The sequence below is a fragment of the Anolis carolinensis genome, unplaced genomic scaffold (genome assembly GCF_035594765.1).
Source record: "Anolis carolinensis isolate JA03-04 unplaced genomic scaffold, rAnoCar3.1.pri scaffold_14, whole genome shotgun sequence".
NCBI lineage: Eukaryota > Metazoa > Chordata > Lepidosauria > Squamata > Dactyloidae > Anolis > Anolis carolinensis.
The window spans coordinates 1,946,102-1,973,604 of NW_026943825.1; the positions used below are offsets into that span (position 1 = coordinate 1,946,102).

The 27,503-nt window shown below is 43.6% G+C and overlaps 2 protein-coding genes across 9 annotated transcripts in view; one reads left to right on the top strand and one right to left on the bottom strand.

The window, feature by feature from the left end:
- arhgef11 (Rho guanine nucleotide exchange factor 11) overlaps positions 1–6,177 on the top strand; it is a 79,095-nt gene extending 72,918 nt beyond the window's left edge. For 4 of the 5 annotated variants that reach the window (XM_008122034.3, XM_008122036.3, XM_008122035.3 and 1 more), the window contains 4 exons: positions 944–1,033; positions 2,472–2,764; positions 4,629–4,806; positions 4,909–6,177. In XM_008122034.3, coding sequence (XP_008120241.2) covers positions 944–1,033; positions 2,472–2,764; positions 4,629–4,806; positions 4,909–4,955 — 608 coding nt within the window. In that variant the 3' untranslated portion in view covers positions 4,956–6,177. The remainder of the gene's footprint in view (positions 1–943; positions 1,034–2,471; positions 2,765–4,628; positions 4,807–4,908) is intronic. The other variant, XM_062965118.1, reaches the window with a different exon arrangement.
- On the bottom strand, positions 5,469–27,370 carry lrrc71 (leucine rich repeat containing 71). 4 transcript variants are annotated; one of them, XM_062965119.1, is made up of 15 exons: positions 27,296–27,368; positions 25,698–25,907; positions 22,887–23,009; positions 19,595–19,735; positions 19,427–19,502; positions 19,200–19,274; positions 16,264–16,332; positions 15,936–16,095; positions 15,711–15,794; positions 14,662–14,751; positions 13,175–13,291; positions 10,796–11,029; positions 10,566–10,674; positions 8,150–8,265; positions 5,469–7,952 (listed from the first exon to the last, which is right to left on the bottom strand). In XM_062965119.1, exons 2-15 carry the CDS (start codon positions 25,789–25,791, stop codon positions 7,833–7,835), a joined length of 1,608 nt encoding a protein of 535 aa, XP_062821189.1. In that variant the 5' UTR covers positions 25,792–25,907; positions 27,296–27,368; the 3' UTR covers positions 5,469–7,832. The 4 variants fall into 4 exon arrangements, with proteins under 4 accessions (XP_062821189.1, XP_062821192.1, XP_062821190.1 ...); XM_062965122.1 differs by lacking the exon at positions 14,662–14,751 and having other exon boundaries at positions 27,296–27,370; XM_062965120.1 differs by lacking the exon at positions 8,150–8,265 and having other exon boundaries at positions 27,296–27,370.
- Positions 27,371–27,503: the final 133 nt, after the last annotated feature.

The following is a 27,503-nucleotide window of genomic DNA, read 5'->3' on the forward strand; positions in this document are numbered from 1 at the left end:
ATCCAATTGCTGCCAGTTAGAAGGCTAAGCTCCTCCAACTTGGTATCCTAGCAATCCAATAAAAATAATAATAATAACACTAAAAATAATTAAAAACACTAAAAAATTAATTCAATAAAATACTATAATAACAGAAAATAACTAAAAATAATACAAGAATATAATAAAAAGATAACTTACAATAAAATTAATTAAAAAATACAAATACAGTAGAGTCTCACTTATCCAAGCTAAAGGGGCCGGCAGAAGCTTGGATAAGCGAATATCTAGGATAATAAGGAGGGATTAAGGAAAAGCCTATTAGACATCAAATTAGGTTATGGTTTTACAAATTAAGCACCAAAACTTCATGTTATACAACAAATTTGACAGAAAAAGTAGTTCAATACACAGTAATGTTATGTTGTAATTACTGTATTTACGAATTTAGCACCAAAATATCACGATATATTGAAAACATTGACTACAAAAATGGCTTGGATTATCCAGAGGCTTGGATAAGCGAGCCTTGGATAAGTGAGACTCTACTGTAACGTCAAATTAAAATTACACAACAATTTTTAACCTATACCACCACCACTTTGCCACAGCAACGCGTGGCCGGGCACAGCTAGTTATTATATATTATTGTAAATTATATTGTGTATGTATATATATGTTTTGAAGTGAGGATTGTGAACACAAGCCTCCTTTTCCCTCTTTGGTCTGTCCTGTTGGGGCTTGGGTCCTCTTTTCCTCAATCTCTGGGATTTTGATTTGAATGTGCATGCGGCAGGTTCCTGCCTCCTTTTCCTCTTTCCTCCATGCCTTCTCTGGATGCTTTCTGTGGGTTCCTTTAATTTGGGGTTTGATTGTAGTAACTTCTCTCTCTCTTCTCTCCCCCTTCCCCACATTTTTCCAATGCCACACTCTTTCGCTCTCCTTCCCGGTGTCTCTTGCACAGCCGAGGTGGTGGAGGGGACTGGCGGTGCTTTGCCCTTGCCAGAGGGCAGCTGGTCAGGAACTGATGCTGGAGAGGCAGATAATGTGGATGGTAAAGAAAAAGAAATGGGCACTTATTTGTTTCTCAAGTATCTGGAGGGGCGGAGGGACCACAGGGCCTCTTTTTGACCCCTGGGTTGGCCTCCCTGAGGAGAGGATGGCGGAGGTGGGGTGGGAATTGATGTGTTGGGGGGGGGGGGGCAGCAGCATGGAAAAGGTGGGTGCTTTATTTTGCTCTCTTCTGACAGTTCTCGCATCCCAACAGAGGCATGCAGGTTTTCCGTTTGTTGTAGTGATTCCCAAATTGAGCGCTACCGCCCCCTGGTGGGCACTGCAGAGATCCAGGGGGGCGGTGATGGCACCTATTAGGAAACGGGGGCGGGGCCAGGGGAGGGGCGGGACCTCTTCCCAAGTGCCGGAGACAGGGCTGAGCACCTGAGGCACCTGTTAGGACACACACGGAGCGGAGCTAGAGGAGTGGGCGTGGCTTCTTCCCAAGAGCCTGAGACAGGGCTGAGCCTCTATACTTCTTCTGAAAGGCCTTTTAGGACTAAAGGGCGGGGCTGGGGTGGGGGCGGGGCCTCTTCCCAAGAGACTGAGACAGGGCTGAGCCTCTATACTTCTCCTGAAAGGCCTTTTAGGACTAAAGGGCAGGGCTAGAGGTGGGAGTGGGGCCTCTTCCCAAGAGACTGAGACAGGGCTGAGCATCTATACCTCTCCTGAGGCACTTGTTGGGACGCAGAGGGGGGAGCTAGGGAAGGGGCGGGGCCTCCTTCCAAGAGCCAGAGACAGGGCTGAGCCTCTATATCTCTCCTGAGAGGCCTTTTAGGACTAAAGGGCAGGGCTAGGGGTGGGGGCGGGGCCTCCTTCCAAGAGCCTGAGACAGGGCTGAGCCTCTATACTTCTCCTGAGAGGCCTTTTAGGACTAAAGGGTGGGGCTAGGGAAGGGGGCGGAGCCTCTTCCCAAGAGCATGAGACAGGGCTGAGCCTCTATACCTCCCTGAGGTGCTTGTTAGAACACGGGGGTGGGGTATAAAGGTCCAGCCCCGTCAGGCACTTGGGAAGAGGCCCCGCCCCCTCTTCTAGCCCTGCCCCCTGTGTCCTGGGATAGATGCTCAGCCCTGTCTCAGAGCTTGTAACTCCGCCCATCCCAGTCCTGCCTGCCCATTTGTGGCCCCGCCCACCTCCCTTCACAGCCCTGGACTAGGGGAGAGGCTGAGCTTCGCCTTCTTCAGCAGGAGCCACACCCACCCCTCTAAGCCACACCCCCTTTCCAGGGGGCGCTGAGTCATATTTTTTCTGGAAAGGGGGCGGCAGGACAAATAAGTTTGGGAACCACTGGGTTAGAGGGGCCTTCTAAGGACTGTGTGAAGGGTTGTGCTTAGTCGTGGTTCTCCCTAAAACCAACGGAGTGAGGTTTTCTGCCTTTCCTCCTTCCTTCGTTCCCTTTCTTCCAAATCCCAATCCAACTGGTGCTCTCTTGCCTTCAGGGAACTGCTTCTACTTGAGTCTACCAGCTGCTTTGGGAGAGTCGCATACAGATGCTGGGAGCACCAGTCCGGCAGCGGCACCCGATGCCTCCTGCCAAGCCAAGAGCTTGCCTCCTGCCGGGCCCTCGACTGGCTCCCAGGGCCCTTCCAAGGAGAGCTTGGCCTCCTGGCTTGGTGCCCCTGAAGGCCCACCGTTGCCTCCGGACCTCTCTCCCTCCAGCCAGGCGATCCGGGATGTGGACGTGATCTTCCGGACGATAGAGCAGCTGACTTTGAAGCTGACCAGGCTGAAGGTGAGTCAGGAACTGGAGAGAGTGAAGAACTGTGGGATGCCAATGGAGAATGGGTGTTTTGATAGGCTGTTAGGAATTGTGGGAGTTGAGGTCCAAAGCACCTGGAGGGCTGAAGTTTGCCCATGCTTGGTATAGAGACCGCACTCAGTCCAAGGCAGGAAACCCTCACTGCCCTGAAAGCCCCTCAGTTTGACTCATAACCTCACATGCATCTTCCTGACTTCAGCCAAAGAGCCCCACAGTGCTGACGTTTTGAGTTAGGGATGATGGGTGAGTGGGCTTATTAACAAAAGACCCTCCCCATAAATGTACAGCGGAGTAACTTATTAGCAGCAGCGTGACCCAGCACCAGTAGCCAAAATTTATTATTATTATTATTATTTATTTATTACATGCATTTATACCCCGCCCTTCTCCCCGAGGGGACTCAGAGCGGCTTACATTCTGCCACGAGGGCCAGCAACAAATATACTATAAAACAAGACAATTAAAACATGATAAAAAGTATACAAAAATTAAAACGCTGCAAGGCAGCGATGTTGCACCATCCTCAGTCATTCAATACTGCTACAATTACAGATTTGCGACCCGATTACATCAGCCAGTGAGCTTATTTGCTGAATGCCTGGGCGCAGAGCCAAGTTTTTAGTTTTCTTCTAAATCCCAGGAGGGATGGGGTTTGCCGGATATCGCTGGGGAGGGAGTTCCACATCACAAAAGTGATGAAAAGAACAAAAACACACAGACCAATGTTAGCTCTTCCTTTGGAGGTGTTTCTTTGGAGCAAAATAATATGGTGGCACTATTTACAGAAACAAGGTTTCCGTAACACAAAGTCCTTTATACTTCCTTCTTTGCTTCCACACTGGGCTTCTTTCTCATGCAGATAAACAGCTTCACTCTCACAGAGCCTCCTCTCAAAATGAACTTAGACAGGAGCTTCAAACAGTAGCTTTACACACAGCAGCCTCCACACTGGAGCTCCACACACAAGGCCTTCTCATTCCGAGGCCTCCCTCACACTGAGGCCTCTCACACACTGAGGCTTTCTAAGCTACAGGCACACCTGCTTATATTGAATGGCAGCTTTTGCTGAGTCATTACATCCATTTAACTCTTTCAGTACTTGACTCACATAAGTGCAATACTCTGTCACTAGGGTGTTGTGTGGTTCCCTGGCTGTGTAGTTGTGTTCTAGCAGCATTTTCACCTGATTTTTTTCCTGGATCTGTGGCTGGCATCTTCCAAAGATCCTCTGAAGATGGCAGCCACAGATGCAGGTGAAACATCAGGAGAAAATGCTGAGGTCTTCTCATACTGAGGTCTATTAACACTGAAGCCTTCTCATACTGATGTCTACTAACACTGAAGCCTTCTCATACTGAGGTCTACTCATACTGAGGCCTTCTCATACTGAGGCCTACTAACACTGAGGACTTCTCATACTGAGGCCTCTGTCACTGAGGCCTACTCACACTGAGGCCTTCTCATACTGAGGCCTACTCTCACTGAGGCCTTCTCATACTGAGGCCTGCTCACACTGAGGCCTTCTCATACTGAGGCCTACTCACACTGAGGCCTTCTCATACTGAGGCCTACTCACACTGAGGCCTTCTCATACTGAGGCCTACTCACACTGAGGCCTTCTCATACTGAGGCCTACTCACACTGAGGCCTTCTCATACTGAGGTCTACTCACACTGAAGCCTACAAAGCTACAGGCACACCTATTTCTATTGAACTGCAGTTATTTCTGAGTCATTGCATTCTTTCAGTGCTTGACTCACATTTTTGTAATTAAAAATACCTAGTTAATTTTTCATATTCTCGGGAAGCCCGTTCTCCTTGCTGCCTTCCTTTGTAGGAGGTGGAAATGGCCCACCAGCAGTTGCTACGGTCGCTGAGCACGGCCGCGGATGCAGCGCCAATGGGAAACGCACTGCCCGAACCCAGCTGGATGTCACCCGACGATGGCCACCCTGAGTCCGGAGCGCGTGGTGTCCTTGCGCCTTCCCTGCCCTCCTCCGTGGTTGCCGAGCCTGGTAAGTATCTGCCATGGATCTGGGGAGCTCCGCCTGCTCGGTTGTGGCCCCCGTTGCCTGCCTGCAACTCTTCCCTCTGCTAAGTCTTGCCTTCCTTGCCAGGCCAAGTCTCCCTTTTGGAAGAGAGCCCCCAAGAAGTGACTCTTTAGGGAGGGAGGGGGCAAGAAGACCCCTCCCCGCATCTTCAAGGCCTCCAGGGTCTCCTGCAGCCAGCTGGTTCAATCTGAGGAAGCAGGCCTAAATTGCATTGTGGAAACTGAGGCAGAGAAGAAAACTGGAACTTTCCTCCCTCTCCCATCCACTTCTCTTTTCTTTCTCAGAAAGCACACCTTGGATTAATTTAAACTCTTTGAAAACCGATACCTGTGGGGGGCTCTGGTTTTCACTCTAGTTTATGCTTTAAGTGGAGAGAGCCCCCCAAAACCCGCATGTCTCTTCCACTTTGGGGGCTGGATCAGGAACGTTGCCAATCCATGGGACACACCGCCTTGCGGAGTCGCTTTCCCACCGGACGTGGTGGAACGCTGGAACGCCCCGTTGTTATGAATTGCACTTTTCGTTCGTTTTTTTAAGGCCATGCAGAGGGCCCTCGGGTGCTTCCTGACCTCCTCCTTGGATATAAATATGTATGTATGTGCATTGAATGGTTGTAAATACGATAGTTGTTGTTGTTGTTGTTTTAATTTGCCTTCATACCCCAATGGATGAGAAGAAAACCACTGTAGCCGCAGCCCGGTTGGGGTGGCCTGGGTGAAGTGGGGACAAAGCAGGAGGCTTTGGTCCAGTAGCAACAAAAGGAATTTGCCGGCCCCCTCCCCAATCTCTCAGGTTCTCCTTGGCGTCTTCCGCTCCAACCTGTGGGGTGAAGAATGACCTCAGTAGAGACTCTTGTTGGTCGTGATGGCACCCAGCAAGCTCCTTGGGTCAGCCTTGCCAACAGATTGGTCACATAGGTGGCTGCTGGGGAGGGGGCTGCTAAGCCCCACGGCTGAGACAATCTGCCCTTCCGTCATGCTCTTGGCTCACCCCCGGAGGGTTGCCCGGTTGACCCAACCTCTCCTGGAGGAAGATCTGAAGCCCCCAAGACCCTGGCCCTGATCCCGCTTTGGGTTGACAGTGGTCATGGGCCAGGCGGGCTAGAAGCAGCAAGCGTGGACCCAGCAGTCACCCCGCAAGCTGCACCAGGTGTATGGATTATATCAGAGTATATATAAATATATATATATATATATAGATATATATATATTAAAAAAGTGATGCCACACTCTTTGCTGTTCAATTCGCTCAAAGCCAATTTTATTTTCTTCCTGTCGATGGTAAAGATTTTTTTTAAAGAAAGATGGAAAAGTAAAATATTCTTCATTCTCCTGTCCTGCGTGTCTTTTTAATTGATTCTACGATTTAAACCAACCCCATCCCCCAAACTTCTCTCATTCTCTCTTGTTAGAGCCACTGAAGGAGAAAAGGGATTGTTCTACAAAGGAGAATGGGTTCCCTAGAACTACGAAGACAAGGATTAACAATAATCCAAAAGTTTTCAATGCCATTAAACATAGATTTAGCTCGACGCATCAATATGAATTCAAAGCTAGGTCGTTATACAAACACAAAGTCATTGCTATACAGTAAAACATATGACTTACATTCACAGTAAAAATAATTTTTATTCTCTTGAAAGATTAATTTACTTCTCTTCTCATACACAATACAGTAGAGTCTCACTTATCCAACACTCACTTATCCAACGTTCTGGATTATCCAACGCATTTTTGTAGTCAATGTTTTCAATACATCGTGATATGTTGGTGCTAAATTCGTAAATAAAGTAATTACTGCATAGCATTACAGCATATTGAACTACTTTTTCTGTCAAATTTGTTGTCTAACATGATGTTTTGGTGCTTAATTTGTAAAATCATAACCTAATTTGATGTTTAATAGGCTTTTCCTTAATCTCTCCTTATTATCCAACATATTCGCTTATCCAACGTTCTGCCGGCCCGTTTATGTTGGATAAGTGAGACTCTACTGTAACTGGATTTAAATCCAATAATTTTGGATCCATATTTTCAGAAAAACAACACAGAAAATAAGACGACATTCCACCTGACGGAGACTCTCTTGAGTCAAAACCGGTTGTGAATTTGAAGTCTAATCTTTTTTGTTAAGGAAATAAAAATAATTACAGTAGAGTCTCACTTATCCAACACTCGCTTATCCAACGTTCTGGATTATCCAACGCATTTTTGTAGTCAATGTTTTCAATTCATCGTGATATTTTGGTGCTAAATTCATAAATACAGTAATTACTACATAGCATTACTGTGTATTGAACTACTTTTTCTGTAAAATTTGTTGTATAACGTGATGTTTTGGTGTTTAATTTGTAAAATCATAACCTAATTTGATGTTTAATAGGCTTTTCCTTAATTTCTCCTTATTATCCAACATATTCGCTTATCCAACGTTCTGCTGGCCCGTTTACGTTGGATAAGCAAGACTCTACTGTATTGTGTATGAGAAGAGGAGTCCATTCATCTTTCAAGAGAATAATTCTTTTTACTGTGAATGTAACAGCCATATGTTACATTATATGTATAGCAATGGCTTTATTTGTATAACCACCTAGCTTTGAATTCATATGGATCCATTGAGCTAAATCTATGTTTAATGACATTCAAAATTTTAGTATTACTGTAAGAGTGGCTACTTGTCTTCGTACAAAGATTTCTAAGTCTGCGATTAAGACACCCTATGGACATCTGCCTGACCTCATCTTACTGAATCAGGCAGTGCATCCCAGAATGATAAGGGGAACACTAAGGGCTATTTAGACCGGCCCCTGAACTCTCAGGAACTTTGCTGCTTGTGGTCCACAAAGCAACCCCCCTCCCCATCTTTTGCTGAAAGTACCAGATCCAGAGAGGAAGCACCCTCTTGCAATGCCTCACGTTTATTTCTGCTTCAGAGTTGTCGGAGGAAATGTTCTGAGTTGGGGTGGAGAGCTGCCTCTGGAATACTCCCACCTAAAAGGCGACGGCGGCTTCCTCTTCCATGGCCTTGGTGACTTTCGGGAGAGGATCCCTTGCCATCATCAGCTCCTGGATCCTGGCATAGGTCTTGCTCTCTGCAGGGTAGTTGTTCTTCTGAAAAGGCCAAAGCGGAGGGTGAGGCAGGAAGCAGAAAGGCTGCTGGTTCATCCCATGTGGCAGCCCCAACATCTGGGCCAAGGTCTGTTCCAGCTCGAGGGTTGTAAGAAGTCTTTCCACCCTCATCTCTAGAAGGGCGTAGAGTCCAACCGAGGAGCGAGAGAGGACTCTGTCCCCGTCTGTCCTGAGCTCACCCCCAAAGACAGGCGCAGGAGACCTGTAGACCCCTTGCCTCCAGGAGCCACGCGAGAGGTCTGCTGTTCCACTGCAGCCAGGAAGCCCTTCAGGCCCGTCTCCGTGATCCGGTTACCTAAGAAAATGAGGAGGAGGAGGAGGCAGCAGCAACCAGCCTGGGCCGGGCTGTGGCGCAGGCTGGTTAGTAGCCAGCTGCAATAAATCACTATGACCAAGAGGTCATGAGTTCGAGGCCAGCCCGTGTCGGAGTGAGCACCCGACAATTAAAATAAAAAACAGCCCTGCTCATTGTTGACCTAAGCAACCCTAAAGACAGTTGCATCTGTCAAGTAGGAAAATTTAGGGGAGGCTAATTTAACTGATTTACAACACCGCATGAGGAAGTACTCCATCAAAAAAGGACTCATCGTCACAGTGGATGATGAAGCAGCATCTCCTCCTGTGGCTGGAATCGAGCATACCCTCACAAAGTAGGAAGCTGGGAAGTTAAATAGCCTCTGTGTCTGTCTGTCTGTGTGTTGTTTGTCGAATGGCATTGAATGTTTGCCATATACAGTAGAGTCTCACTTATCCAAGTCTCGCTTATCCAAGCCTCTGGATAATCCAAGCCATTTTTGTAGTCAATGTTTTCAATTTGGTGCTAAATTCGTAAATACAGTAATTACAACATAACATTACTGCCTATTGAACTACACTAGAGTCTCACTTATCCAATGTTCTGGATAATCCAAGCCATTTTTGTAGTCATTGTTTTCAATATATCGTGATATTTTGGTGCTAAATTCGTAAATACAGTAATTACAACATAACATTACTGCATATTGAACTACACTAGAGTCTCACTTATCCAATGTTCTGGATAATCCAAGCCATTTTTGTAGTCATTGTTTTCAATATATCGTGATCTTTTGGTGCTAAATTTGTAAATACAGTAATTACAACATAACATTACTGTGTATTGAACTACTTTTTCTGTCAAATTTGTTGTATAACATGATGTTTTGGTGCTTAATTTGTAAAATCATAACCTAATTTGATGTTTCATAGACTTTTCCTTAATCCCTCCTTATTATCCAAGATATTCGCTTATCCAAGCTTCTGCCGGCCCATTTAGCTTGGATAAGTGAGACTCTACTGTATATATGTATATTGTGATCCGCCCTGAGTCCCCTTCGGGGTGAGAAAGAAGGGCGGAATATAAATACTGTAAATAAGTAAATAAAATAAACCATAGCCTCCATCCCTGGCTTGGCTCAGCCTAAACCTGAGAGTTCTGGCTTCCACCTCCAGCCTCCGAAGCTTGCCTTTAGGGCTCAAAAGGAGCCTCTCGTGGCCACTGCGGAGTCTGGGACTTGTGAGAGCCCAAGGACAGAAGTAGCTGGGACTGACTGACTGTTTGCCATATATATGTATACTAGCTGTGCCCGGCCACGCGTTGCTGTGGCAAGGTATGGTGGTATGGGAAATAAAGTATTGAGGAATTGGTGGTAGTTAAGGTCAAGGGTAAAGGTTTTCTCCTGACATTAAGTCCAGTTGTGTCTGACTGCACACTGAAGTGGATTATATGGGAGTGTGGAGTCAAGATAATTCAGTTATAATATAAGATTATAAATGGGTTATATAGCTGTGTGGAAGGGCCTGGAGTCTACACTGCCATATAATCCAGTTAAAATCAGATAATCTGTATTTTATAGGCAGTGGGGAAGAGGCCTAAGTGAGGCCGAACTCTGCCTGTCCCCTGGGCTGGGTGGGTTGCTAGGAGACCAAGTGGGTGGAGCTTAACCTTCTAACTGGCAGCAATTGGCTAAAAACAATTATTCCTCTCCCTCTAATTAGGACTTTATTTTTCTTTTCTTTTTGTTGTATGAACGTAGAGGCATGGATGAGGGGTTGTGCTGCCAAGTGTAGTGTTTCTGGGATGTGTAGTTTTGTTGTTTTATCCTAGGCTGAAATTTCATTACCCTTTTATATATATAGATAAATGGGTTATATAGCTGTGTGGAAGGGCCTTGAGTCTACACTGCCATATAATCCAGTGCAAATTAGATAATCTGTGGAAGAAACCTAAGTGAGGCCTAAGTCTGCCTGTCCCCTAACTGAACCCTGGCTGTCAGTTGGCTGACTTGGTTGCTAGGAGACCAAGTGGGCAGAGATTAGCCCTCTAAACTGGCAGCAATTGGATAAAAACAATTATTGCTCTCCCTCTAATTAGGACTTTATTTTTCTTTTCTTTTTGTTGTATCAACCTAGAGGCATGGATGATGGGTTGTACTGTCAAATTTCGAGGTTGGGGGACCTGTTGTTTTGTGAGTCGCCGTGATGCCATCACTCCTTTATATATATAGATTGTGATCCTGTCGGCAGGCTCCTCAAGGCAGGGATCCGCACCTCCAGCTCCCCAATTCCCAAACTTACGAATGAGGTTCAGGTAGATGAGGACACGATTGCCAGGAAGAAAGACTTTCCCATCTCGGTGTTCTGCTTGCTCCAGGAGTGGGTTCACGATCTCAGTGGGTTCAGCCACCTGCCAACAGGTAGAGAGCATCTTAGCTCTGTTCCTTTATTCTCCTCCTTTGGTCAGGGCTGGATTGAGGAAGCAGGAGGCCTTGCCTCGGGTCCGGCAGTAGGAGAAGGGAGAAGCCTACCTCCACTTCCACAGCTTGGGCCCGTTTGTCTTTGTTGCTGGACTTGGTTCCTTTACCGCGAGAGGGCTTCTGTTCGGCAACGGGGCGTTCCACACCTTTCTTGGCTTGCTTGGCCTCCTTGGTCTCCTCCTTCTTGGCCTGGGATGTCGTGGACGAAACCACAACAGCCCCTCCGCTCCCTTGGCCCTTCTCTTTCTCCTCCTTCTCTTTCTCCTTCTCCTTTTTGGCCGATTCCTGGGGTGGTGAGCAGAGAATTTGACAAAGAAGGGGTTTGTGGAAGAGGGGAGTTTGATATCATGTGGATAAATACTCCCCAGGCGTGCAAATGGCTCACAATAGATCAATGCAATGCCTCTCCTTATTTCTTTTGGCCTTGGAAGCAGATTCCCCTAAGACTCCAGGCAAGTCCTGCTCCCCATGCTCTATTCTGCCTTGGTCAGACCACACCTGGAATCACACTGTGTCCAATTTTGGGCACCACAGTTGAAGGGAGATGTTGACAAGCTGGAAAGCGTCCAGAGGAGGGTGACTAAAATGATTGAGGGTCTGGAGAACAAGCCCTATGAGGAGCGGCTTAAAGACCTGGGCATGTTTAGCCTGCAGAAGAGAAGGCTGAGAGGAGACATGATAGCCATGTACAAATACGTGAAGGGAAGTCCTAGGGAGGAGGGAGGGAGCTTCCTTTCTGCTGCCCTGCAGACTAGGACACAAGGGAACAATGGCTTCAAACTACAGGAAAGGAGATTCCACCTGAACGTCAGGAAGAACTTCCTCACCGTGAGAAGGGCTGTTCACAAGTGGAACTCTCTGCCCCGGGCCGTGGTGGAGGCTCCTTCTTTGGAGGCTTTGAAGCAGAGGCTGGATGGCCATCTGTCGGGGGTGCTTTGAATGCGATTTCCTGCTTCTTAGCAGGGGGTTGGACTAGATGGCCCATGAGGTCTCTTCCAACTCTACTATTCTATGATTCTATGATTCTGTGATTCTAAGACAGTGATGGGCAACCTTTTGCACTTGGTGTGTCAAAATTCGCCAAAAAACCTAGCATGACTTGGGTGGTGTGTCACTTTGAGAAAAAAAACCCCATAATTTCCGCAATGTGTATAATTTAAATAACAAAAATGTATAAATGTAAATTTACATACAATATAATATTATTAGCATAGTACAATGCTGGTAATAAATTACAGTAGAGTCTCACTTATCCAACATAAATGGGCCAGCAGAATGTTGGATAAGTGAATATCTTGGATAATAAGGAGGGATGAAGGAAAAGCCTATTAAACATCAAATTAGGTTATGATTTTACAAATAAAGCACCAAAACATCATGTTAGACAACAAATTTGGCAGAAAAAGTAGTTCAATACCCAGTAATGCTATGTAGTAATTACTGTATTTATGAATTTAGCACCAAAATATCACGATATATGGAAAACATTGACTACAAAAATGCGTTGGATAACCCAGAACGTTGGATAAGCGAGTGTTGGATAAGTGAGACTCTACTGTACTATATTGTACTGTATCAATATATTGTAATATTATTAGTAATATTACATGTAAAATATAATATATAATTAATATTATATTGTATTACAGTAGAGTCTCACTTATCCAACATAAACGGGCCGGCAGAATGTTGGATAAACGAATATGTTGGATAATAAGGATGCATTAAGGAAAAGCCTATTAAACATCAAATTAGGTTATGATTTTACAAATTAAGCACCAAAACTTTGTGTTATCCAACAAATTTGACAGAAAAAGTAGTTCAATATGCAGTAATGCTATGTAGTAATTACTGTATTTATGAATTTAGCACCAAAATATCACGATATATTGAAAACATTGACTACAAAAATGCGTTGGATAATCCAGAACGTTGGATAAGCGAGTGTTGGATAAGTGAGACTCTACTGTATTAGTATTATATCGTATTCCAATATAATACTATGAATATTGTATGTATATACAATATGTTATAATTATTATACATTATTGTAAATTATATTGTGTGTGTATATATATATATATGTTGTCGAAGGCTTTCATGGCCGGGATCACAGGGTTGTTGTATGTCTTTCGGGCTGTGTGGCCATGTTCCAGAAGCATTCTCTCCTGACGTTTCACCCACATCTATGGCAGGCATCCTCAGAGGTTGTGAGGTATGGAGAAAACTAAGCAAAGAGGTTAATATATATCTGTGTGATATATATTATATTATATATATATACATACACACACACACACACACACAATCAAAGGAGCTCCCACAGAGAAAACTGCCTCTCCCAGCTGCCACATCTGCTGGGATGGGCAAGAAAGTGAGTTTCTGGAGCTGCTTCTGGAAAATGTCTCCTGGTTTCTACCTGTGTCTCACCTTATCCTTCTTCTTTTTGGTGTCTTTCGTGGTCTTGACGGTCTGCAGCTTGTCGATGGCTGTGTTGCTGACATGGCTGGAAGGACGCTCGCTTTTCAATTCCACGTGTCGCTGGGGCTGGAGAGAGAGGAAAGGCCATGAGGGGCAGGGGGCTGCTGGCAACTGGGCTCTGTAGGGTTTTAACATTTCTCTCCACATCTGACTAAGGAACCAACGGTCCCGAAGCAGAGGCCAAAGGGGATGGGAACTGGAAGGAACGGGGGGGGGGGGGGGGGGTTGGCAACCAGGTTTGCAGGGTGGTGACTGGGCAGAGAAAACCTATTGTCCAAAGAGGCATTAAGGGTCAGGTCTTGGTGACCTCCCAGGGCAGACTGTTCAATCAGCTTGCAGCACAGTAATCCCCTATTTCGGCAGTTTGGCAGTGCCAAGTCCCGTGGGGAGAGGAAGGAAGAAATCATAAGAAGAAGAATAAGAAGAAGACCGCACTACAAACTAGAGCTGACAGCTGGCACAACAAAACATTGCATGGAAAGTTCCTTGACAAAATGGAAGGAAAAACTGACAAGGAGAAGACCTGGCTCTGGCTCACGAATGGGACACCGAAGAAGGAGACAGAAGGCCTGATCCTTGCAGCCCAGGAGCAAGACATCAGGACAAAGGCAATTAATAATAATAATAATAATAATAATAATAATAATAATAATAATAATAGAAGATCTGGCTCATGAATGGGACCCTGAAGAAGGAGACAGAAAGCCTGATCCTTGCAGCCCAGGAGCAAGACATCAGGACAAAGGCAATAAATAATAATAATAATAATAATAATAATAATAATAATAATAATAATAATAATAATAGAAGACCTGGCTCTGGCTCATGAATGGGACCCTGAAGAAGGAGACAGAAGGCCTGATCCTTGCAGCCCAGGAGCAAGACATCAGGACAAAGGCCATTAATAATAATAATAATAATAATAATAATAATAATAATAGAAGACCTGGCTCTGGCTCACGAATGGGACCCTGAAGAAGGAGACAGAAGGCCTGATCCTTGCAGCCCAGGAGCAAGACATCAGGACAAAGGCCATTAATAATAATAATAATAATAATAATAATAATAATAATAATAGAAGACCTGGCTCTGGCTCACGAATGGGACCCTGAAGAAGGAGACAGAAGGCCTGATCCTTGCAGCCCAGGCAAAGGCAATTCAGGCCAAGATCGAAAAATCAGCTGATGATCCAAAATGCAGACTGTGCAAGGAAACCGACGAAACCATGGATCATATCCTCAGCTGTTGTAAGAAAATAGCACAGACAGACTACAAACACAACTATGCACAACTATGTGGCCCAAAGGATTCATTGGAACTTATGCCTCAAGTCCCACCTCCCAGCAGCAAAGAACTGGTGGGATCACAAACCTGCAAAAGTATTGGAAAATGAACATGCAAAGATACCCCTTGTCCTATTCCAAAGGAAAGCTCACCAGGCGGCTTCGTTCCAGGGTCTCCTTCTCCAGCAGCAGCCGCCGCCTCTCCACCACCTCGACATGAGTGAGAGCAAAAGGGGCAAGGATCTATGGGACAAACAAAGGTGGGGAAAAGCATGGTCAACAGAGCCCTCCCTCAACGGCTCCCTTGCCCTGTGGTCTCCTTTGACCATTGGTGATATCCATTGGTGATTCTGTCGTTGGGGCCGGGCTGTGGCGCAGGCTGGTGAGCAGCCAGCTGCAATAAATCACCCTGACCAAGAGGTCATGAGTTCTGTGTCGAGGTGAGCACCCAACAATTAAAATATAGTCCCTGCTCGTTGCTGACCTAAGCAACCCGAAAGATAGTTCCATCTATCAAGTACAGTAGAGTCTCACTTATCCAACGTAAACGGGCTGGCAGAATGTTGGATAAGCGAATATGTTGGATAATAAGGAGAGATTAAGGAAAAGCCTATTAAACATCAAATTAGGTGATGATTTGACAAATTAAGCACCAAAACATCATGTTTAACAACAAATTTGACAGAAAAAGTAGTTCAATACGCAGTAATGCTATGTAATAATTACTGTATTTACGAATTTAGCACCAAAATATCACGATATATTGAAAACATTGACTACAAAAATGTGTTGGATAATCCAGAACGTTGGATAAGCGAGTGTTGGATAAGTGAGACTCTACTGTAGGAAATTTAGGTACCACTTATATGTGGGGAGGCTAATTTACGACACCATAAAAATCACCCAGCCGCCGTTGGAATGAGGAAGTGCCGTCGCAGTGGATGATGAAGCAGCTGCTCCCCCCTGTGGCCGTAATCGAACATCCCCTCAGGAGAAGGTTAAGTTGCCTCTGCGTCTGTCTCTGTCTCTGTTCTATGTGTATATGGCATTGAATGCCTTATATGTATGCAATGTGATCCGCCCTGAGAAGAGCGGAAGATAAATACTGTAAATAAATGAATAAATAAATGCCCAAAGGGAGGTCTCCGTCCTTGGCCCCAAGGACAGAATCCCACCCCACCCACCTCTCCGCCCTGGACTACCTCCGCAATCTTCAGGGCCCCCTCGTCGCCAATCCGGTTGTGCGCCAGTGACAAGGAGAGCAGTGAGCGGTTGAGGCGCAAGCCCTGCACCGGAGGGACCAGAGAAGGCAGAAAAGGCATGTGAGCAAACGGGAAGGATAGCCGGGCCCCCCTTCCACCCTCGTGGTTTTGGTGCCTGGATCCGAGATGGAGGGGGCCGTGCTCCCATCCGCACCCAAGGCTCACGTTGGCAATGTGAGTGGCCCCCACGTCTGTGATGTGGTTGCAGCTGAGATTGATCGAGGCCAGGGTCTTGTTGGAGCTTTTGAGGGACGAGAGCGCCTGGCCGATCAGATAGGCCGCTTCGTCATCAATGTCATTGTTCCTCAGGGAGAGGTGGACCAAGCTGGGAGAGGGCGGAAAAACATAAGTCACCTGGCAGTCTGTTTCTCAGCTTCAGGGGGCTAAGGACCGACCCTCCAACCATGCGAGTCCTGAGCCACCAGACCCCTTCCTTCCTCGCCACTGTGTCATACCTGGCCCCCCAACTCCACCCTCTCCCCGTGGTCCTCACTTGGTCTCCTCGGAGATCAGCTTGTAGAAAGACCGCTCCGGCAGCGGGTTGCCTTCCAGAACCAGGGTCCTACAACAACGTAAAGAGATGTGGGATACAAACCATATAGACCAGGGGTCCCCAAACCTTTTAAGCAGAGGGCCGGTCCACTATCCTTCAGACTGTTGAGGGGCCGAATTATCATTTGAAAAAAAAATACAGTACAAACAAATTCCTATGCATACTGCACATGTCTTATTTGTAGTGCAACAACAACAACTAAAGAACAATACAATATTTAAAAATGAAAACAATTTTAAACAACATAAACCTATTAGGATTTCAATGGAAAGTGTGGGCCTGCTACTGGCCAATGAGATAGTCAAGTAAATTAGGATTGTTGTTGTTGTTGTCGTTGTTGTGTGCCTTCAAGTCATGTCAGACTTTGGCTGAGCTTAAGTCTAAAATTAATTATTTATTTACTGCATTTATTTACTACATTTATATCCCACCCTTCTCACCCCGAACGGGACTCAGAGAAGCTGTATGGACATACAATATATTATTAGCATAACACAATATTAGCATTATATAATCTATATTGAATGAACTATACCACTATACTATTATATAATATGTAATATATATAACATATAATTAATATTATTATATGGTATTACTATTAGTATTATATTGTATAACATAAGATAGTTATCAATATTATATGTATATACAATATATTATATTATTAAAACTGATATTAAAATATTATATTATAAAACTGAGGGCAGGGGCCAGGTCAATGACCTTGGAGGGCCGCATCCGACCCCCGGGCCTTAGTTTGGGGACCCCTGATATAGACAGTGCCCCCCCCCCCATCTTGCCTCCTCCACACCCTCCGCACATTTGGGAATTAACCCCCTTGATGACCACCCCTTAGCACAGCATTTCTCAACCTGGGGGTCAGGACTCCCGGGGGGGGGGGGGGCGGGTCACCAAAAACCATCAGAAAACACATATTTCTGATAGTCCTAGGAACGAACTTCTTTGGCAGAGAAAGCTGAAGATCTCTCTCCTGAAAAAATCACTTTCCTTTTTTATATATGAATGCTTCCATTAGAAAATCCCACCAGCATTCACCATATTCGGTCTGTGTGCCAAGTTTGGTCCAGATCCATCATTGTTTGAGTCCACGGTGCTTGCTCTCTGGATGTAGGTGAACTACATACAACTCCAAAACTCAAGGCCAGTGCCCACCAAACACAACAATTTATAAATATATAATATATTGCATATACTTATAATATTGATGATAATATCATAATGTAATACAATATTATACTACTAATAATAATACAATATAATAATATTAATTATATATTATATATTAAATGTAATATTAATAATAATATTAACATATAATGATATAGTAAAAGTAAACGTTAAGTCCAGTCATGTCTGACTCTGGGGGTTGGTGCTCACCTCCATTTCTAAGCCAAAGAGCTGGCGTTGTCCGTAGACACCTCCAAGGTCATGTGGCCACGGGCATGACTGCATGGAGTGCCGTTACCTTCCCACCAGAGCAGTACCTATTGATCTACTCATACTCTGGGGATTGGTGCTCATCTCCATTTCTAAGCCCAAGAGCCGGCGTTGTCCGTAGACACCTCCAAGGTCATGTGGCCACTGGCATGAGCGCCGTTACCTTCCCGCCGGAGCAGTACCTATTGATCTACTCACACTCTGGGGGTTGGTGCTCATCTCCATTTCTAAGCCAAAGAGCTGGCGTTGTCCGTAGACACCTCCAAGGTCATGTGGCCACTGGCATGACTGCATGGAGTGCCGTTACCTTCCCGCCGGAGCAGTACCTATTGATCTACTCACACTCTGGGGATTGGTGCTCATCTCCATTTCTAAGCCAAAGAGCTGGCGTTGTCCGTAGACACCTCCAAGGTCATGTGGCCACTGGCATGAGCGCCGTTACCTTCCCACCGGAGCAGTACCTATTGATCTACTCACATTTGCATGTTTTCGAACTGCTAGGTTGGCAGGAGCTGGGGCTAACAGCAGGTGCTTATTCCGCTCCCGGGATTTGAACCTGGGACCTTTTGGTCCGCAAGTTCAGCAGCTCAGCGCTTTAACACACTTCGCCACCGGGGCTCCTTATATGTATTGTATATACATATAATATTGATAATATTATAATGTAATACAATATTATACTACTAATAATACAGTATAATAATATTAATTATATATTATATATTAAATGTAGTATTACTAATAATATTAACATATAATGATATAGTACAATGTAGTAAATTATTGCTTATATTGTGCTATGCTAATATTATATTGTACGTACATTTGATTTGTAAGCCGCTACGAGTCCCCTTCGGGGTGAGAAGAGCGGGATATAAATGTAGTAAATAATAATAATAAATAATATTTCCTGTTTATTTATTTATTTATTTATTTGCGCTATTTATATACCGCCCTTCTCACCCCGAAGGGGACTCAGGGCGGTTTACAAGTATATATACATACAATATATTATATTATACAACTATATCGCAATATTATTAGTAATATTGCATGTTATATAAATATACAATTATAATAGTGATTTATAATTATTATTACACTGTATTACATCATAATATTATTATTAATATTACATGTATATACAATGTATTATAACATTAGTATAGTATAATATTATAATATATCATTATATCATTGTTGGTCATGGGAGTTCTGTGTGGCAAGTGTGGTTCAATTCTGTCATTGATGGAGTTCAGAATGCGCTTTGATTGTAGCAGCTGCAACTCCCAAATGACAAAATCAACTCATATGTTCTTGCTCCAAATGGTGGAAGGTGTCGACCTTTTGTCCAGTCCCTCAGATCTGAGACCCTGCCTTGTCCTGGCCCCCTCCCCATTGTCCCCATGGCTTACTTGAGGGTGGTGCAGGTTGGGAAGATGGAGAGGAGCATGGAGAAGGTGAGATCTGTCAGGCCAACTTTCCAGAGGCTGAAAGGGAGAGCAGAATGGAGCAGAAGCAAGAAGAGCAAGGCTATCTGTGCCTACAAATGAGTGTTGTGCCCCCTAAGAGGAGAATCGAAGCCTTGGCATTTCTGAAAACACTGCTTCTGCAGGGTCCCCCACCCCAGTCCCCAACTCACCGAAGGGTTTGGAGGTGGCTAAGAGCAGGCAGGCATTTGGCCAGGACAGTCAGCATCTTCTCCTCGATCTTCCAACCTGCCGGGCGAGAAGAGCGTTGGCTCCCCTTCCCTGGAGACTCAAGAGAAGGGGTCTCGGTGGGACGTGGGCTGCGGAGATCCCGCACTCACTCTGGATGAAGATCTCCCGGGTGGTCTTGGGGTCCTCATGTTCCAGCTCTACCTGGATGCAGGGGCGGAAGTAGTTGTACTTGCTCTGGATCTGGGCCAGAGTGTTGGTGACTTCCTTCTCCGCTTGCGGGTCGGGCTCCTCTGTGAAGGTAGGCAACGCTCACCATTAACACCCCCAAACTTGTAAGACATTAGCTAATATTCCAAACGTTGAGATGCAAATGGAACCAGACATAATTTCTTTGCTGGGAAGGATGGAAGAAAACATATGATACTGTAAATCAGGGGTCCCCAAACTAAGGCCCGGGGGCCGGATGCGGCCCTCCAAGGTCATTTACCTGGCCCCCGCCCTCAGTTTTATAATATAATATTTTATATCAGTTTTAATAATATAATATATAATCTTATTATTATCTTACAATATAATACAAATAGTAATACCATATAATAATATTAATTATATGGTATATATTACATATTATATAATAGTATAGTGGTATAGTTCATTCAATATAGTAATATATAATGCTAATATTGTGTTATGCTAATAATATAATATATTGTATGTACATACAGCTGCTCTGAGTCCCCTTCGGGGTGAGAAGGGCGGGATATAAATGTAGTAAATAAATGCAGTAAATAAATAATTAATTTTAGACTTGGGCTCGGCCAAAGTTTGACAAGACTTGAAGGCACACAACAACAACAACAACAACAACAATCCTAATTAACTTGACTATCTCATTGGCCAGTAGCAGGCCCACACTTTTCATTGAAATCCTAATAGGTTTATGTTGGTTAAAATTGTTTTCATTTTTAAATATTGTATTCTTTCATTGTTGTTGTTGTTGCACTACAATTAAGACATGTGCAGTATGCATAGGAATTTGTTTGTATTTTTTTTTTCAAATGATAATTCGGCCCCTCAACAGTCTGAAGGATTGTGGACCGGCCCTCTGCTTAAAAAGTTTGAGGACCCCTGCTGTAAATCATCGTCTTCTCCTGAGAAAAATGTATAATATAACAAAGGACTATCACCTCACCTGCTTCATAGGAAATCTGCAGAGAAGCAGGTGGCAGAAACTGATGAATGGCCTGCTTCAGGGGAGCCCCATCAATGTTTTGTTGTAGTAATCTCTGAGCGGTTAGACTCAATTTAACCCTCTCTGGGGGAGATTCCACCAAAATGCAGCAAAGTAGCAAAAGCAAAAGCTTTCAAATGCAACAGTTACTTACACGGGGTGAGCAAAGAGAAGCCTTTGATCATTTAGGATTGCAATGGACTGCAGAGTCTCAGTAAAAGTTCAAAAAGTATTTATTCAGGTAAAAAGAACTCATCAGTAGGTTAAATGTTTTTTGAATATTTACATAAAGCTCAAATTTAAGATAAGACTGTCCAACTCTGATCAAATCATTATTCTCATCTTCTTCAATGTAAATATGCTTTTGTATCCTTTTAATAATAATAGAGTAAAATAATACATGTAATAATAATAATAAATACAGGAAAATAATACAAGTAATAATAAATAGAGTAAAATTATAAATGCAATAATAATAATAAGATCAGAGTGAAATAATAAATGTATTATTAATAATAATAAAAATAGAGTAAAATAAATGTAACAGTAGCAATAATAATAATGGCGCTCCATGCATTCATGCCAATGGCCACATGACCTTGGAGGTGTCTATGGACAACGCCGGCTCTTCGGTTTAGAAATGGAGATGAGCACCAACCCCCAGAGTGTGAGTAGATCAATAGGTACTGCTCCGGTGGGAAGGTAACAGCGCTCCATGCAGTCATGCCAGTGGCCACATGACCTTGGAGGTGTCTACGGACAACGCCGGCTCTTCGGTTTAGAAATGGAGATGAGCACCAACCCCCAGAGTGTGAGTAGATCAATAGGTACTGCTCCGGTGGGAAGGTAACAGCGCTCCATGCAGTCATGCCAGTGGCCACATGACCTTGGAGGTGTCTACGGACAACGCCGGCTCTTCGGTTTAGAAATGGAGATGAGCACCAACCCCCAGAGTGTGAGTAGATCAATAGGTACTGCTCCGGTGGGAAGGTAACGGCGCTCCATGCAGTCATGCCAGTGGCCACATGACCTTGGAGGTGTCTACGGACAACGCCGGCTCTTCGGTTTAGAAATGGAGATGAGCACCAACCCCCAGAGTCAGAGATGACTGGACTTAACGTCAGGGGAAACCTTTACCTTTACTAGCAACAATAATAGAGAAAAATAATAAATGTAATAATACCAATAATAATAGAGAAAAATAATAAATGTACCATATATTCTCAAGTATAAGCTGACCCAAATATAAGCCAACCAGGACCCTCACCTGAGTATAAGCCGAGGGGGGCTTTTTCAGTCTTAAAAAAAGGGCTGAAAAACTAAGCTTATACTCGAGTTTATACAGTAACAAGCCATCAATGAAAGGACCAAAGCATTGACATCTCCAGCCCATCCTATGCTTGGATATCAGCCAGTATACCAGCGACAATTTAATAAAAATTATAAAGAAAAATGAAGGTCAAAATCCCAAGATTTTTCATAAGGAGGATAGCCTACTATCTCTAATTTTTTAAAATTTACGCAACACAACGCAAGCTTTCACAAGCCCCTTTCCTCCAACCCCTTCTCATGAGAATGGGCTGGGTGTTCTCTCTCTCAGCCTCAGTCCTTATGTGTAAAATAGGAACAACTGAATAATAATAATAATAATAATAATAATAATAATAATAATAATAATAAGTTTATTTGTATCCCGCCTCCATCTCCCCCGAAGGGGACTCGGGGCGGCTTACAGCAAAATCAAAATACAAACAATGATAAAATATAAAACATCAGGACAAAAACAAAAACCAATAAAAAAATATACACAATAAGTTAAAAAACGCAACGCAGAATTAAAACATCAGGTTAAAAACAATGAGGTTGCAATAGTGGATAAGCAAAGTGTACGGTGCACATTGTGGGTAACAAATTCATAAATAGATAAAGTGCATTAGAATCATTTAAGGTCACATTAGGTACGGTAGGGAGGAGTCCTGAGTAATATCAATCAATCAGGAATCGGGAAGAGCGACCAGTGCAAAAGGTCGAGGAGCATAATAATTGTGATGGAAAAAAGATGATCTTAACCAAAGGCCTGAGACATGTAAATCGTGGAAGGAAAGGTGCGGATGCTACAGAAAGGGAAAAAAATTCCAATCTGATGTTTCCTCCTCCCTGGGTGTGCACTCACCTATGCACACCTGGACACACCTTCTTGGGCTACTCACCTACGGCAGTGGTGCCGGCATGGGCATGCGGCCGCACAACGACCTTCGGGATTTCTTGAAACCCAGCTCGGGTGCAGATCTCAAGGAAATCCTGCTCCAGGATCCCTGTACACTGGTACTCTTCTGGGAGGAGAGCAGAGGATCCTCAAAGTCAAGACTCTTGAAACCTTCCCACTCCGGACCTCTTTCCACCCGAGATTTTTTTACGTGACCCCCAGGTATATTAAATCTATATATATAAAAGAGTGATGGCATCACGGCGACCCACAAAACAACAAAACTACAGGCCCTCCAACCTCGAAATTTGACAACACAACCCATCATCCACGCCTCTAGGTTGATACAACAAAAAGAAAAGAAAAATAAAGCCCTAATTACAGAGAGAGGAATGATTGCTTTTATCCAATTGCTGCCAGTTAGAAGGCTAAGCTCCTCCAACTTGGTCTCCTAGCAACCCAATAAAAAATAATTAAAAACACTAAAAAATAATTAAAAACACTAAAAAATTAATACAATAAAATACTATAACAGAAAATAACTAAAAATAATACAAGAAAATAATAAAATATAATAAAAAGATAACTTACAATAAAATTTATAAAAAAATACAAATAACGTCAAATAAAAATTACACATTTTTTAACCAATACCACCACCACTTTGCCACAGCAACGCGTGGCCGGGCACAGCTAGTAGGTATATAAATCAACAATTTACTGATAACCAATCCGCATTAGCAAGGCTGGCTAAGCAGGCCAATTTTCCTCTTTACGGAGTACAGATAGTCCCTGAATTACAGACATCCAACTTACGTCCAACTCCTAGTTAGGAACGGGGTGAGACAACAGGAAAAGTGAGAGGAAATCTACCCCTCGGAAGGTACATTCACTTCTGAAAAAGTTTTCATGGGGAAAAAATGTCTCCACTGAAGTTTGATCACCAATCCTTGTTTCCAGGAGAAGCCAACTGTCACAGGGACAGAACAGGGGCACAGACGGCAAAAGAAACATTAAAAAAAACATTTAAAAAGTGTCTAGGACTTGTGATGTATCGGCATGTTGTTGTTATTATTGTTGTTGTTGTTGTTTTTGTTATTGTTGTTATTGTTATTATTTGAAACACAACAAGATGAGTCCACAGCAGACACTCTGCTGGCTGTTGTATTGGATCACACATCAGACACTTCCCAAGTGTATTATTATTATTATTGTTGTTGTTGTTGTTGTTGTTGTTATTATTATTATTATTATTATTATTATTATTATTATTATTATTATTATTAGAAACACAACAAGATGAGTCCACAGCAGACACTCTGCTGGTTGTTGTATTGGATCACACATCAGACACTTCCCAAGTGTTTAGAACTATTATTATTATTACTATTACAGTAGAGTCTCACTTATCCAAGCCTCGCTTATCCAAGCCTCTGGATAATCCAAGCCATTTTTGTAGTCAATGTTTTCAATATATCATGATATTTTGGTGCTAAAGTCATAAATACAGTAATTACAACATAACATTACTGCGTATTGAACTACTTTTTCTGTCAAATTTGTTGTATAACATGATGTTTTGGCGCTTAATTTGTAAAATCATAACCTAATTTGATGTTTAATAGGCTTCTCCTTAAACCCTCCTTATTATCCAAGATATTCGCTTATCCAAGCTTCTGCCGGCCCGTTTAGCTTGGATAAGTGAGATTCTACTGTATTAGAAACACAACAAGATGAGTCCACAGCAGACACTCTCCTGGCTGTTGTATTGGATCCCACATCAGACACTTCCCAAGTGTATTATTATTATTATTATTATTATTATTATTATTATTATTATTATTATTATTATTATTATTATTATTAGAAACACAACAAGATGAGTCCACAGCAGACACTCTGCTGGCTGTTGTATTGGATCCCACATCAGACACTTCCCAAGTGTATTATTATTATTATTATTATTATTATTATTATTGGAAACACAACAAGATGAGTCCACAGCAGACACTCTGCTGGCTGTTGTATTGGATCCCACATCAGACACTTCCCAAGTGTATTATTATTATTATTATTATTATTATTATTATTATTATTATTATTATTATTATTAGAAACACAACAAGATGAATCCACAGCAGACACTCTGCTGGCTGTTGTATTGGATCACACGTCAGACACTTCCCAAGTGTCTAGAACTATTATTGTTGTTGTTGTTATTATTATTATTATTATTATTATTATTATTATTATTCGATACACAAAATGAATACACAGCAAACTAGATCACTCTGCTGGCTGTTGTATTGGATCACACGTCGGACACTTCCCAAGTGTCTAGGGCTATTTTATTATTATTATTATTATTATTATTATTACTTAGGCTGAGGTTAAACTAAAAAATGTACCTGTTCTGACTTACAAATTCAGCTTAAGAACAAATCTGCAGAACCTATCTTGCCTGTAACCCAGGGAAGCATCTTCTGCAGAGCAACACATTTGAACAACAAATTTGTGCAAATGTCTAAAATCAGCCACTTGATGGCTTTCCGGAACCTTTCGTTGTTGTCAACATTGAGCTGAAAGGACTCCGTTTAGGATACAGACCCAGAGTTTAAGAAGCAGGGCTCCAAATGAATGCACACACAGCCCAACAATCCAGCACAAAGATCAGCCAGAGCAGGGGTTCTCATGTTTGGTCCTGCGTGGATCTGGGACCTCCACGTATGTATATGTGATGAGAGCGCTGGGTTTGAGTGTGCTCTCAGATATGGGACTTCTTGTGGGAAAGGGCCACCCGCCAGCCTTGACCTACCTTCCCCGTGCTCTGCCCTCTTGGCCGCGTTCCTGGCCTCCTCTTCCAGGGCCGCATTCTTGTCCTTGGCTCCCCGCTCGCCCTTCTTCCCCATGGCGCTGGCCTCCCTCCTTCGCAGATTCCGTTGTCACAAAGCAGGGACACGCTGAGCGAAGGGGGTGCGACGAAGCGCCCCCTAAAAAAGACCCAAAGCTGTGAGGGAGAGGGTCTCTGTCAGGAGAAAAAAAGAGAAACCTGTGATGGAGTGAATTTTTCAAGCAGAGGCTGGGTGGGCATCTGTTGGGAGGGCTTTGATGGTGTCTTCCTGCACAGCACAATAGGGTTGGACTGGATGGCCTTTAGGGTCCCTTCCATCTGTAGGATTCAATAATAATAATAATATTAATAATAATAATAATAATGGCAATAGTGGTGATGGGTTCCTTTTATCTCTGCGATTCAATAATAATAATAATGATGATGGTGGTAGTGGTGGTGATGGAGTTTCCTTACATGGAGATTTTCAAGCAGAGGCTGGATGGCCATCTGTCGGGAGGGCTTTGATGGTGTCTTCCTGCATAGCACAATAGGGTTGGACTAGATGGCCTTTAGGGTCCCTTCCATCTTTAGGATTCAATAATAATAATACAGTAGAGTCTCATTTATCCAACACTCGCTTATCCAACGTTCTGCATTATCCAACGCATTTTTGTAGTCAATGTTTTCAATATATCGTGATATTTTGGTGCGAAATTTATGCAATAATTACTACATAACATTACTGCGTATTGAACTACTTTTTCTGTCCAATTTGTTGTATAACATGATATTTTGGTGCTTAATTTGTAAAATCATAACCTCATTTGATGTTTAATAGGCTTATCCTTAATCCCTCCTTATTATCCAAGGTATTTGCTTATCCAAGATTCTGCTGGCCCGTTTAGCTTGGATAAGTGAGACTCTACTGTAATAATAATAATAATAATAATAATAATAATAATAATAATAATAATAATGGTAATAGTGGTGATGGAGTCTTCTTATATGATGTTTTCAAGCAGAGGCTGGATGACCATCTGTCGGGAGGGCTTTGATGGTGTCTTCCTGCATAGCACAATAGGGTTGGACTAGATGGCCTTTAGGGTCCCTTCCATCTGTAGGATTCAACAATAATAATAATAATGGTAATAGTGGTGATGGAGTCTCCTTCTATGATGTTTTCAAGCAGAGGCTGGATGGCCATCTGTTGGGAGGGCTTCGATGCCTGGCAGAATGGGGTTGGACTGGATGGCCTTTGGGGTCCCTTACAACTCTAGGATTCAGTAATAATAATGATGGTGGTGATTGATTTTCCTTACATGGATGTTTTTAAGTGGAGACTGAGTGGCCATCTGTCAGGAAGGCTTTGATGGTGTCTCCCTGCATAGCAGAATAGGGTTGGATTGGATGGCCTTCGGGGTCCCATCTCTAGGATGCAATAATAACAATAATAATAATGGTGGTGATGGAGTCTGCTTGCATGGATGTTTTCAAGCAGAGGCTGGGTGGCCATCTGTCGGGAGGGCTTTGAGGGTGTTTTTGATAGGGGGGACTCCTATGAAAAGGCCATTAGGACTCACTCGGACTGAAAACGAAGGGGCGCAGGCCTCATCCGCCATCCATGTCGCCGTCGCCTTGGCAACCAGGGACTCGCAGAGCGAGGGGCGGGGCTTCCAGGCTGCAATTAGGCTGCTCGGCCACTGGGGGGCGGCAGAGGACAGTCCAAGGCAGCCCCCGACCAAGAAATCCCAAGTGCAAACCTAGTCAATAAGGAGCAAGATGGCGGCG

Excerpts from the sequence above, each read along its gene's own strand:
- lrrc71 (XM_062965119.1), bottom strand. The coding sequence starts at position 25,791 with ATGGGGAAGAAGGGCGAGCGGGGAGCCAAGGACAAGAATGCGGCCCTG. Across the intron at positions 19,503-19,594 it reads CCGGGAGATCTTCATCCAGA|GTTGGAAGATCGAGGAGAAG; the intron begins GTGAGTGCGGGA and ends CTCGCCCGGCAG. Across the intron at positions 13,292-14,661 it reads CCCTGGAACGAAGCCGCCTG|CCCCAGCGACACGTGGAATT; the intron begins GTGAGCTTTCCT and ends CTCTCTCTCCAG.